At 46.8% G+C, this 14,220-nt stretch overlaps 1 protein-coding gene across 1 annotated transcript in view; it reads right to left on the reverse strand.

Annotated features, from left to right (window-relative positions):
• Window positions 1-14,220, reverse strand: part of grip2b (glutamate receptor interacting protein 2b) — a 202,976-nt gene that overhangs the window by 31,398 nt on the left and 157,358 nt on the right. The window contains 1 exon segment of the mRNA XM_082967512.1: window positions 2,660-2,777. Coding sequence (XP_082823638.1) covers window positions 2,660-2,777 — 118 coding nt within the window.

Here is a 14,220-nt window from a genome sequence, read left to right on the forward strand (position 1 = left end):
GAGTAGAAAAGCCAAGACACCCGGACCCCTTAAATAGCAACACATTTGACCACTCCTATGTCTTATAACACTTAATAAAGTCATGTAAATTCTGTTTTCCACTGACATTAAAATAGAACACACTGCAGACTGAGACTCCAGTACCTGGCAAGGAAGCTACTGGAGGGGTTTCAGCACATTTATAATGGACTCCACAAAGTTCCTCAGGATGCTTCACAAATCACGCCTTATTGCCAATTTAGGGCACTACCAGGGTCCATAGGTCTCTGGCCAAGAGTAGTGCACTACATAGTAAATAGGGTGTCATTTGGGACGCATCCCCAGTCTGTAAATATATCATGTGTATGGGACCACTGGGAACTGTAGACTAACATGCTGGAATAACATTATACTGGGAACTGTAGACTAACATGCTGGAATAACATTATACTGGGAACTGTAGACTAACATGCTGGAATAACATTATACTGGGAACTGTAGACTAACATGCTGGAATAACATTATACTGGGAACTGTAGACTAACATGCTGGAATAACATTATACTGGGAACTGTAGACTAACATGCTGGAATAACATTATACTGGGAACTGTAGACTAACATGCTGGAATAACATTATACTGGAAACTGTAGACTAACATGCTGGAATAACATTATACTGGAAACTGTAGACTAACATGCTGGAATAACATTATACTGGAAACTGTAGACTAACATGCTGGAATAACATTATACTGAGAACTGTAGACTAACATGCTGGAATAACATTATACTGAGAACTGTAGACTAACATGCTGGAATAACATTATACTGGAAACTGTAGACTAACATGCTGGAATAACATTATACTGGAAACTGTAGACTCACATGCTGGAATAACATTATACTGGAAACTGTAGACTAACATGCTGGAATAACATTATACTGAGAACTGTAGACTAACATGCTGGAATAACATTATATTGGGAACTGTAGACTAACATGCTGGAATAACATTATACTGGAAACTGTAGACTAACATGCTGGAATAACATTATATTGGGAACTGTAGGCTCACATGCCGGAATAACATTATATTGGGAACTGTAGACTAACATGCTGGAATAACATTATATTGGGAACTGTAGACTAACATGCTGGAATAACATTATACTGGAAACTGTAGACTAACATGCTGGAATAACATTATACTGAGAACTGTAGACTTACATGCTGGAATAACATTATATTGGGAACTGTAGACTAACATGCTGGAATAACATTATACTGGAAACTGTAGACTAACATGCTGAAATAACATTATACTGGGAGCTGTAGACTAACATGCTGGAATAACATTATACTGGGAACTGTAGACTAACATGCTGGAATAACATTATACTGGGAACTGTAGACTAACATGCTGGAATAACATAATAATGGGAGCTGTAGACTAACATGCTGGAATAACATTATACTGAGAACTGTAGACTAACATGCTGGAATAACATTATACTGGGAACTGTAGACTAACATGCTGGAATAACATTATACTGGGAACTGTAGACTAACATGCTGGAATAACATTATACTGGAAACTGTAGACTAACATGCTGGAATAACATTATCCTGGAAACTGTAGAATAACATGCTGGAATAACATTATACTGGGAACTGTAGACTAACATGCTGGAATAACATTATACTGGAAACTGTAGACTAACATGCTGGAATAACATTATACTGGGAACTGTAGACTAATATGCTGGAATAACATTATACTGCTGTAACGACCAAAGCAGTTTCCAGCTGTGGTCTGAAGATGCGAGCAGAAACTAAAAATTGTCGATGTCCACCTGTCTTTTTATTGACATCCTAATATAGGTACAGAAACAGATCCAGGCTATATTTTTTATAATAAACTGGGTGGTCGAGCCCTGAATGCTGATTGGCTGACAGACATGGTATATCAGATTGTATACCACGGGTACGACAAAGCATTGGTAACCAGTTTATAATAGCAATAACGCACCTTGGGAGTTTGTGGTATATGGCCAATATAACACGGCTAAGGGCTGTATCCAGGCACTACGCGTTGCGCATAAGAAAAGCCCTTAGCCGTGGAATATTGGCCATATACCAAACCCTTGGGCCTTATTGCTTAAATAGTTCCTGTGGTATTTTGGCGTTTTATTAGGATCCCCATTAGCTGTTGCAAAAGCAGCAGCTACTCTTCCTGGGGTCCACACAAAACATGAAACATGACATAATACAGAACATCAATAGACAAGAACAGTTCAAGGACAGAACTAGCATACATTGTTTGTTAGTATGCAGTCTTTCCAAGAATGTCTCTATGTTACTGTGACCATGCTAGGCCCAACACAACAGGACACCAGCAGCAGGAGTGGAATAACAAATAGACACCTGGATGTTCAGTATGTGTGCCACTGTATTCCTGCAACTTCCTGTACTGTCAAATTGTGCTCTTTGGTCTTATTGGTACACAGAGAAACCTTTCCCCATTGGAATTTACATGGATCTAAGTATGCAGGACCTTTTCTTCACTTTTGTTCAGTCTCTTATCTTCCTTGTGAGGTGTGTGGCAGATTCCTCCGTTTTTAAAGGTTCAGAGACAGTTGATTGTCTTAATTGACCCAGGTCAGTTACTGTAGTAATACCTCTATCTCTCTGAGCAGCTCAGACTGTCCACAGGTCTCCAAGTCTTCCAGGGCCTGACACCAGAAACTGTCCTCGTGGTCTAGCATGATGCCGTCACTATGAGGCTGGCTGGTGTATCTGTGACAACACAGGAAGGTGCACGTGTTAAATGTTACATGTTAGATGAAGTAGTACGTACATTTAGGATGTCATCACTGTGGAGCCGGCTGGTGTATCTCAGTCAAGACAGGAAGAAAACAGAACACATGTGACATGTTAGATGAAGTGGTCATCATGGTTGAAGATGGCGCTGCGGTGGGTAGCTGCCATTTTACAGGCTCCTGACCAATTCTGATATTTTGTGGGATTTTTTATGCTGATTTTACCTTTTTTTTTGTACATAATATTTAAGCCACAGCTTCTGGACATCAGAACAGCGATGACTAACCTCGATTTGGATGAAGATTTCTACTTCAACGAGTCGGCAGCTGTGGATGTACCACTCATTCTGGACCAAGCCCTAATCCCAAGGAATCAAAAGCGACAGCGCAAGAGAGGCAAACGAGTGGGCTCCTTGACAAGACTATGTCGGCGATTAAATAAATCGCCTCTACTCTCCAATCTATTGGTGAACGTAAAATCACCAGAAAATAAACTGGATGAGCTCCGTTTGAGACTATCCTATCAACGGACCTGAAGAACTGTAATATCCTAGATTTCTCAGGGTCATGTCTGAATAAGGACATGGATAATATGCAGCTTCGGGTAAGGTTAAGGGGGAGGTGCGCAATCTCTAACATTAAGGAAGTCTTGAGGTTCTACTTGCCTGAGTTAGTATAGCTTATACTATTTATTTATCACCACAAACCAATGTCGGCACTAAGACTCAACAAGCTGTATAGGGCCATAAGCAAACAAGAAAATGCACATCCAGAGGCGGCGCTCCTAGTGGCGGGTGATTTTAATGCAGGGAAACTGAAATCTGTCTTACCTCATTTTAACCAGCATGTCACCTGTGCAACTAGAGGCAAATAAACTCTAGATCACCTTTACTCCACACACAGAGATGTATACAAAGCTCTCCCACACCCTCCATGTGGCAAATCTGACCATAACTCTATCCTCTTGATTCCTGCTTACAAGCAAAAACTCAAACAGGAAGTACCAGCTCAATACGGAAGTGGTCCGATGAAGTGGATGCTAAGCTACAGGACTGTTCCGCTAGCACAGACTGGAATATGGTCCAGGATTCATCCGACAACATTGAGGAGTTTACCACATCAGTCAAGTGTGTCAATGACGACGTTCCCACAGTGACCGTACGTACGTACAGTGAGGGAAAAAAGTATTTGATCCCCTGCTGATTTTGTACGTTTGCCACTGACAAAGAAATGATCAGTCTATAATTTTAATGGTAGGTTTATTTGAACAGTGAGAGACAGAATAACAACAAAAAAATCCAGAAAAACGCATGTCAAAAATGTTATAAATTGATTTGCATTTTAATGAGGGGAATAAGTGTTTGACCCCTCTGCAAAACATGACTTAGTACTTGATGGCAAAACCCTTGTTGGCAATAATAGAGGTCAGATGTTTCTTGTAGTTGGCCACCAGGTTTCCACACATCTCAGGAGGGATTTTGTCCTACTCCTCTTTGTAGATCTTCTCAAAGCCATTAAGGTTTCAAGGCTGACGTTTGGCAACTCGAACCTTCAGCTCCCTCCACAGATTTTCTATGGGATTAAGGTCTGGAGACTGGCTAGACCACTCCAGGACCATAATGTGCTTCTTCTTGAGCCACTCCTTTGTTGCCTTGGCCGTGTGTTTTGGGTCATTGTCATGCTGGAATACTCATCCACGACCCATTTACAATGCCCTGGCTGAGGGAAGGAGGTTCTCACCTGAGATTTGACGGTACATGGCCCCGTCCATCGTCCCTTTGATGCGGTGAAGTTGTCCTGTCCCCTTAGCAGAAAAACATCCCCAAAGCATAATGTTTCCACCTCCATGTTTGACAGTGGGGATGGTGTTCTTGGGGTCATAGGCAGCATTCCTCCTCCTCCAAACACAGCGAGTTGAATTGATGCTAAAGAGCTCCATTTTGGTTTCATCTGACCACAACACTTTCACCCAGTTGTTCTCTGAATCATTCAGATGTTCATTGGCAAACATCAGACGGGCATGTATATGTGCTTTCTTGAGCAGGGGGACCTTGCGGGCGCTGCAGGATTTCAGTCCTTCACGGCGTAGTGTGTTACCAATTGTTTTCTTGGTGACTATGGTCCCAGCTGCCTTGAAATCATTGACAAGATCCTCCCGTGTAGTTCTGGGCTGATTCCTCACCGTTTTCATGATCATTGTAACTACACAGGGTGAGATCTGCATGGAGCCCCACGCCGAGGGAGATTGACAGTTCTTTTGTATTTCTTCAATTTGAGAATAATCGCACCAACTGTTGTCACCTTCTCACCAAGCTGCTTGGCGATGGTCTTGTAGCCCATTCCAGCCTTGTGTAGGTCTACAATCTTGTCCCTGACATCCTTGGAGAGCTCTTTGGTCTTGGCCATGGTGGAGAGTTTGGAATCTGATTCTGTAGACAGGTGTCTTTTATACAGGTAACAAGCTGAGATTAGGAGCACTCTCTATAACCCTCCTGTAGTCTTGGCGGGGTCAGAGTGACCCGGGGCAGCGTTATGAGTTGTTTCCCTCTGTCTGTGTGGGGTCAGAGTGACCCGGGGCAGCATTATGAGTTGTTTCCCTGTGTCTTGGCGGGGTCAGAGTGACCCGGGGCAGCGTTATGAGTTGTTTCCCTGTGTCTGTGTGGGGTCAGAGTGATCCGGGGCAGCGTTATGAGTTGTTTCCCTGTGTCCGTGTGGGGTCAGAGTGACCCGGGGCATCGTTATGAGTTGTGGACAGTGGTGCAACAGGGGCTGAGCGGCGGGCCGTGTAGAGAGGCTACTAATGTGGTCAGCGGCGCTTGCCCTGGTCATTGTGGTGGCGGTGTTGGCGGTGGTCTCTGTTCCCCTACAAGAGTATGTGGGCATAGTATATGTTTGAGACCAAGGAGTGGACCCTGGGTCACCATGACCGTGCATTTCACCGCAGCGCAGGTCCTTGAACAGATATTCTCCAGTGTGGACCAGGAAGAAGAGTCGTGTGACTCGGAAGAGGAGGAGGAGGTTTCGGAAGATGAAGACGGCGAAAAATACTACCCCGAGAGCGAGGCCGAGGACCCGTCGCAGTCATGCTCCTCTTCGGAGGGAGAGGGAGAGGGAGATGTAGGGAGAGGAATAGAGAGAGTGAGAGAGGGCGAGCTGGAAACAGAGCGAGCGAGAGGAATAGAGAGAAGGAGAGAGGTCGAGCGAGAAACAGAGCCAGGGAGAGGAATAGAGAGAGTGAGAGAGGGCGAGCTGGAAACAGAGCGAGCGAGAGGAATAGAGAGAGGGAGAGAGGTCGAGCGAGAAACAGAGCCAGGGAGAGGAATAGAGAGAGTGAGAGAGGGTGAGAGGGAAACAGAGCCAGGGAGAGGAATAGAGAGAGTGAGAGAGGGCGAGCTGGAAATAGAGCGAGCGACAGAGGGAGCGAGAGGAATAGAGAGAGGGAGAGGGGGCAAGCTGGAAATAGAGCGAGCAACAGAGCGAGCGAGAGGAATAGAGAGAGGGAGAGAGGTCGAGCGAGAGACGTTGCTGTCAAAAAACGGCAAAATCAAATGGTCCTCCGTGGCCTATCGCAGCAGCCGAGACCGGCCCCGGCCGATCTGCCACCCTGGCCCCGCCGTGACGCCGGGCTCCATGGCCTACGCCGTCTCACATGCGCTCGACATCGCGTCCACCTTCCAGCTGTTTGTCACACCAGCGATAGAAAGGATAATTGTGGACATGACAAATCTGCAGGCGGTGAGAAAATACGGCGACGGCTGACGAGCCATGGACTCCACCGACCTGCGTGCCTACATAGGGCTGCTAATCCTAGCGGGCGTCTATAGGTCCCGAGGTGAGGCTGCGGCCAGCCTGTGTGACACAGAGAGGCAGGACCGTGTTCCGCGCCACCATGCCGCTCAAGGTCTTTCACAAGTACTCGAGGCTGCTGCGATTCGACGACCGCCAGTCGAGACCCGCGAGACTCGCCACCGACAGACTCGCGTCCATAAGAGAGGTCTGGAACCTGTGGGAGGAGCGGCTGCCGGCCCTCGAAAACCCAGGGCCTGACTTGACAGTGGACAAACAACTGGTCCCGTTCAGAGGTACTGTCTATGTATCTGTGTATGTGTGTGTAGAGAGGCAGTAGTAGTAGCAGCAGCAGCAGTAGTAGCAGCAGTAGCAGTAGCAGCAGTGGAGGCGGCGGTTAACATAAACGCCATGCGCCCCAATGAAGAGCCAGTAATGACGCTGCTAATCTCTTCTCCCTCTCCAAAAAGGACGCTGCCCTTTCCGACAGTACATTCCCAGCAAGCCAGCCAAATACGGCATCAAGTCGTGGGTGGCCTGCGATGCCAGGTCCAGCTACGCTTGGAAGATGCAAGTCTACACCGGTAAGGCGGCCAGCAGAGGCCCCGAGAAGAACAAGGGTGCGCGAGTCGTCCTCGATCTGACAAAGGGACTGCGCAGTGGTCACAATGTCACCTGTGACAATTTCTTCACCTCCTACAAACTCGGACAGCGGCTCCTCGAGAGGAACCTCACCATGGTCGGCACGGTGCGAAAGAACAAGCCCGAGCTCCCTCCCACGCTGCTCCAGTCAAAGGGCAGATAGGTCTTGTCCTCGAGGTTCGCCTTCACGCCCACCGCCAGTAGTGTCCTACCTGGCAAAGAGAAATAAGAACATGCTACTTCTGAGCATGCTGCACACAGAGGCCGACGTTAGCGATCGCCGCAACAGGAAGCCGGCCCTCATCCTAGACTACAACTGCAACAAGGGCGGCGTTGACAACCTAGACAAGGTGGTCGGAACCTACAGCTGCAGACGGATGACTGCCCGCTGGCCCCTAGTCATCTTCCACAACATACTCGAAGTATCCTCCTACAACGCCTTTGTCATATGGCAAGAGATCAAGCCCGAATGGATGCCTCGGAAGCGGAACAAGAGGAGGTTGTTCCTGGAGCAGCTGGGAAAGGCCCTTGTGAAGCCATTGATCCAAAGAAGGCAGCGTCTCCCCCGTACCGAAGCGGCGTCCGCACTTGTCAAAGTCCTACAGAGTGCTACTGCCGCGGCTCATCCACAAGCCCGGGAGCACGCCGCTTGCCCGGCCGCCTCTGACACCCCCACGCTAGGGGCAAGTAAGAGGAAGAGGTGTCAGCTTTGCCCACCCAAGAAGGACGCCAAGACACACACTGTGTGCTGCAGGTGTAAGAAATACATCTGCAAAGGCTGTTCACACGCATACTGTCACACTTGTGCCCACTGGGTGTTTAGCCAAGACGGGAGAGGGTGACCCAGGGGGGGACACGGGGAGTAGGCATAATAGGAGGACAACGGGAGGGTTAAGAGTGTGCTCCTAATCTCAGCTCGTTACCTGTATAAAAGACACCTGGGATCCAGAAATCTTTCTGATTGAGAGGGGGTCAAATGCTTATTTCCCTCATTAAAATGCAAATCAATTTATAACATTTTTGACAAGCGTTTTTCTGGATTTTTTGTTGTTATTCTGTCTCTCACTGTTTAAATAAACCTACCATTAAAATTATAGACTGATCATTTCTTTGTCAGTGGGAAAACGTACAAAAGCAGGGGATCAAATACTTTTTCCCTCACTGTACGTACGTATACCATCCAGAAGCCATGGATTACAGGCAACGTCTGCACTGAGCTAAAGGCTATGGCTGTCGCTTTCAAGGAGCAGGACACTAATCTGGAGGTTTATAACATATCCCGCTATGACCTCCGATTAGCCATCAAACAATCAAAACGTCAATACAGGACTAAGATCGAATCCTACTACGCCGGCTCTGACGCTTGTCGGATGTGGCAGGGCTTGCAAACTATCATGGATTACAAAGGGAAACCAGCTGTGAGTTGACCAGTGAAGCGAGCCTACCAGACAATCTAAATTCCTTCTATGCTCGGTTCGAGGCAAGCAACACTGAACCATGCATGAGTGCGCCAGCTTTTCCCAGACGACTTTGTGATCTCGCTCTCCATAGCCGATGTGAGTAAGACCTTTAAACAAGTTAACATTCACAAGGCTGTGGGGCCAGACAGGTTACCAAGACGCGTACTCAGAGCAGCTGGAAAGTGTCTTTACTAACATTTCAACCTCTCCCTGACCCCATCTGTAATACCTGCATGTTTCAAGCAGACCACCATTGTCCCTGGGCCCAAGAACAGCAAGGTAACCTTTCTAAATGACTATCGCCTCATAGCACTCACATCTGTAGTCATGAAATGCTTTGAAAGGCTGGTATTGGCTCACATCAACACCATCATCCCAGATACCCTGGACCCACTCCAATTCGCATACCGCCCCAACAGATCCACAGATGACAACAGGACCCTAAACAGCTTCTACCCCCAAGCCATAAGACTGCTAAATAGTTAACCAATAGCTACCGGGACTATTTGTATTGACCCTTTTGCACTAACTCTTTTGACTCATAATATTCACTGCTGCTGTTATTATCTATCCCGTTGCATAGTTACTTTATCCCTACCTATATGTGCATATCTACCTCAATTACCTCGTACCCCTGCACATCAACTCAGTACTGGTACCCTGAGTATATAGCCAAGTTACCGTTAGACATTGTGTATTTAGTCATTGTGTTATTAATTGTGTTGTCTAATTGCTACAACTCCCCAACGGGCTTGGGAGAGGCGAAAGTCGAGTCATGCGTCCTCCCAAACATGACCCTGCCAAGCCGCACTGCATATTACCACACTGCTCGCTTAACCCAGAAGCCAGCCGCACCAACGTGTCAGAGGGAAAACCGCTCAACTGACGATAGAAGTCAGCTTGCAGGCTCCGGCCACAAGGAGTCGCTAGAGCACGATGAGTCAAGGAAATCACTCCGGGCCAAACCCTCCCTTGACCCGGACGACGCTGGGCCAATTGTGCACCACCCTACTGGGCTACCGGTCACGGCCAGCTGTGACACAGCCTGGGATCAAACCCGAGGCTGTAGTGGCACGTCAGACCGCTGAAATGCAGTGCCTCAGACCACTGAAATGCAGTGCCTCAGACCACTGAAATGCAGTGCCTCAGACCACTGAAATGCAGTGCCTCAGACCACTGAAATGCAGTGCCTCAGACCGCTTCACCACTCAGGAGGCCCGTTTCTCTTATTTTCTCTCTGCATTGCTGGAAAGGGCCCATAAGTCATAATTTCACTGCAAGTCTACACCTGTTGTTTACAAAGCATGTGACAAATACAACTGTATTTTATTTGATGGCATCACAGTGAGCTGGCTGGTGTGTCTGTGACATCAAGAACAACACGTGTTACATGTAACGTGTCGGTACATGAACATGTCCTCATGGTCTAACACTGCACCACTCGGGCTCTAGAGTAGCGCAGTGGTCTAAGGCACTGCATCTCAGTGCAAGAGGCGTCACTACAGTCCCTGGTTTGACTCCAGGCTGTATCACATCTGGCCGTGCCTAGGAGTCCCGTAGGGTGGTGCACAATTGGCCCAGCGCCACCTGGGGTTGGCCGTCATTGTAAATAAGAATTTGTTCTTAACTGACTTGCCTAGTTAAATACATTATTTTTTATTTTTTATGATGAAGTTGCTGTCAGCTTGGCTGGTGTATCTTTGGCAACACAGTAACCATTACAACTGAGCAGCCCTGAAAGACCACCACACAGCTATCAAAACTCCCACAGCTCACCAACAGGCCTTCAACAACAACAGCTGATGTAACAGCAGCGAGTCTGCTAAATGACTAAAATGTCAATGTAAATGTGCCGGTCAGGGGGAAAAGAAATGACCAAATGATGAACCCAAAGAACGATGCTTAAGGGTTGTTTGAGCAAAGAAAAGACAGGAGAGGAGAATGGTACGTGAAGCCCTACAGTGTGTATGACAGGAGAGGAGAATGGTACGTGAAGCCCTACAGTGTGTATGACAGGAGAGGAGAATGGTACATGAAGCCCTACAGTGTGAATTCACAGTTGTGACACTGAACACTTGAGACGAGAGAGAAATAGAGAGAGAGAGGGGGGGGCAGAGAGAGAGACAAAAACAAAGAGAGAGAGACAGGGACTGGGACACACACAGAGAGAGAGAGAGAGAGGGAGAGAGAGAAAGAGAGAGACAGAGACAGAGACAAAGACAGAGAGTTGAGACAGAGACAGAGAAAGAGAGTTGAGACAGAGAGTTGAGACAGAGACAGAGAAAGAGAGTTGAGACAGAGAGAGAGTTGAGACAGAGAGTTGAGACAGAGAGTTGAGACAGAGACAGAGAGTTGAGACAGAGAAAGAGAGTTCAGACAGAGAGAGAGTTGAGACAGAAACAGAGAGCTGAGACAGAAACAGAGAGCTGAGACAGAGAGAGAGTTGAGACAGAGATTTGAAACAGAGACAGAGACAGACAGTACAAACAGAGACAGACAGTACAGACAGAGACAGAGACAGAGAGTTGAGACAGAGGCTAAGAGGTACGTGAACAAATAAAACAAATAAAAAAGACAGGCTTTCAATCTTTACAATTTTTGAATGTTTTAATGACATCGATGTATTCTAATAGCTGATATAAATCTTCTATATGTTAGATGCTAAGTGGGTTGATGCAGGTTATTACCAGAAGCCAAGCTGTGGCTGTAGTGTAAGTTTGATTTAAGACAGCAAGACTGAAACGTGTTGGATAATGGAACCATTAGTTCAACAGCTCCTCCTCGTTCACTTCCTGGTGCTACAAGAATAGTATAATACATCACAGCATATTACAAAGCCTATTATTATTATATTATACTGTTGAAGCAGGACCAACTCAATGGCCTTGTGATTAGAGCATCCGCCCTGAGATTGGGAGTTCGACCCCCCGGCCATGTCATACCAAGACTTCGCTTGGCACTCAGCTTTAAAAGTGGATAGGTTGGGGGAATGGGCCTGCGATAGACTAGTGTCCTCTCCAGGGAGTGTATCAAACTGCCTCACGCTACAGAAACAGGAGATAGACTAGTGTCCTGTCCAGGGAGTGTATCAAACTGCCTCACGCTACAGAAACAGGAGATAGACTAGTGTCCTGTCCAGGGAGTGTATCAAACTGCCTCACGCTACAGAAACAGGAGATAGACTAGTGTCCTGTCCAGGGAGTATATCAAACTGCCTCACGCTATAGAAACAGGAGATAGACTAGTGTCCTGTCAAATCAAATCAAAGTTTATTTGTCACGTGAGCCGAATACAACAGGTGTACAGTCGTGACCAAAAGTTTTGAGAATGACACAAATATTAATTTCCACAAAGTTTGCTACTTCAGTGTCTTTAGATGTTTTTGTCAGATGTTACTATGGAATACTGAAGTATAATTACAAGCATTTCATAAGTGTCAAAGGCTTTTATTGACAATTACATGAAGTTGATGCAAAGAGTCAGTATTTGTGTAACCGATGTTACATTGGGGCCGTGACCCGGATCATTGGTTGCTGCGGGAAAGGAGGAGGTCAAATAGGGGGGGGGGGGGGGGGGGTGAGTGTAACCGATGTGAAATGGCTAGTTAGTTAGCGGTAATAGCGTTTCAATCAGTGACGTCACACGCTCTGAGACCTGAAGTGGTTGTTCCCCTTGCGTTGCAAGGGCCGCAGCTTTTGTGGCGCGATGGGTAATGATGCTTCGTGGGGTGTCAGTTGTTGATGTGTGCAAGGGTCCCTGGTTCGAGCCCAGGTTGTTACATTGATGCTGTTGACCCGGATCATTGGTTGCTGCGGAAAAGGAGGAGGTCAAATAGGGGGGGGGGGGGGGTGAGTGTAACCGATGTGAAATGGCTAGTTAGTTAGCGGTGGTGCGCGCTAATAGCATTTCAATCAGTGACGTCACTCGCTCTGAGACCTGAAGTGGTTGTTCCCCTTGCGTTGTTGATGTGTGCAAGGGTCCCTGGTTCGAGCCCAGGTTGGGGCGAGGAGAGGGACGGAACCTACACTGCTACATTTGCAGTGTTGACCCTTCTTTTTCAAGACCTCTGCAATCCACCCTGGCATACTGTCAATTAACTTCTGGGCCACATCCTGACTGATGGCAGCTCATTCTTGCATAATCAATGCTTGGAGTTTGTCAGAATTTGTGGGGTTTTGTTTGTCCTCCCGCCTCTTGAGGATTGACCACAAGTTCTCAATGGGATTAAGGTCAGGGGAGTTTCCTGGCCATGGACCCAAAATATCGCTGTTTTGTTCCCCGAGCCACTTAGTTATCACTTTTGCCTTATGGCAAGGTGCTCCATCATGCTGGAAAAGGCATTGTTCGTCACCAAACGGTTCCTGGATGGTTGGGAGTAGTTGCTCTCGGAGGATGTGTTGGTACCGTTCTTTATTCATGGCTGTGTTCTTAGGCAAACTTGTGAGTGAGCCCACTCCCTTGGCTGAGAAGCAACCCCACACATGAATGGTCTCAGGATGCTTTACTGTTGGCATGACACAGGACTGATGGTAGCGCTCACCTTGTCTTCTCCAGACAAGCTTTTTTCCGGATGCCCCAAACAATCAGAAAGGGGGATTCATCAGAGAAAATGACTTTACCCCAGTCCTCAGCAGTCCAATCCCTGTACCTTTTGCAGAATATCAGTGTGTCCCTGATGTTTTTCCTGGAAAGAAGTGGCTTCTTTGCTGCCCTTCTTGACACCAGGCCATCCTCCAAAAGTCTTCGCCTCACTGTGCGTGCAGATGCACTCACACCTACCTGCTGCCATTCCTGAGCAAGCTCTGTACTGGTGGTGCCATCCCGCAGAATCAACTTTAGGAGACAGTCCTGGCGCTTCATGGACTTTCTTCACAACAATTGAACCGCTCTCCTAAAAGTTCCTGATGATCCGATAAATGGTTAATTTAGGTGCAATCTTACTGGCAGCAATATCCTTGCCTGTGAAGCCCTTTTTGTGCAAAGCAATGATGGCGGCACGTGTTTCCTTGCAGGTAACCATGGTTGACAGAGGAAGAACTATGATTCCAAGCCCCACCCTCCTTTTGAAGCTTCCAGTCTGTTATTCGAACTCAATCAGCATGACAGAGTAATCTCCAACACTCACACCTGTGTTAACGAGAGAATCACTGACATGATGTCAGCTAGTCCTTTTGTGGCAGGGCTGAAATGCAGTGGACATTCTCTGGGGGGGATTCAGTTAATTTGCATGGCAAAGAGGGACTTTGCAATTAATTGCAATTCATCTGATCACTCTTCATAACATTCTGGAGTATATGCAAATTGCCATCATACAAACTGAGGCAGCAGACTTTGTGAAAATTAATTTTTGTGTCATTCTCAAAACTTTTGGCCATGACTGTAGACCTTACATTGAAATGCTTACTTACAGGCTCTAACCAATAGTGCAAAAAAGGTATTAGGTGAACAATAGGTAGGTAAAGAAATAAAACAACAGTAAAAAGACAGGCTATATATAGTAGCGAGACTACATACAGACACCGGTTAGTCAGG

Source organism: Salmo salar, chromosome 22 (assembly GCF_965601325.2).
Source record: "Salmo salar chromosome 22, fSalSal1, whole genome shotgun sequence".
Classification (NCBI taxonomy): domain Eukaryota; kingdom Metazoa; phylum Chordata; class Actinopteri; order Salmoniformes; family Salmonidae; genus Salmo; species Salmo salar.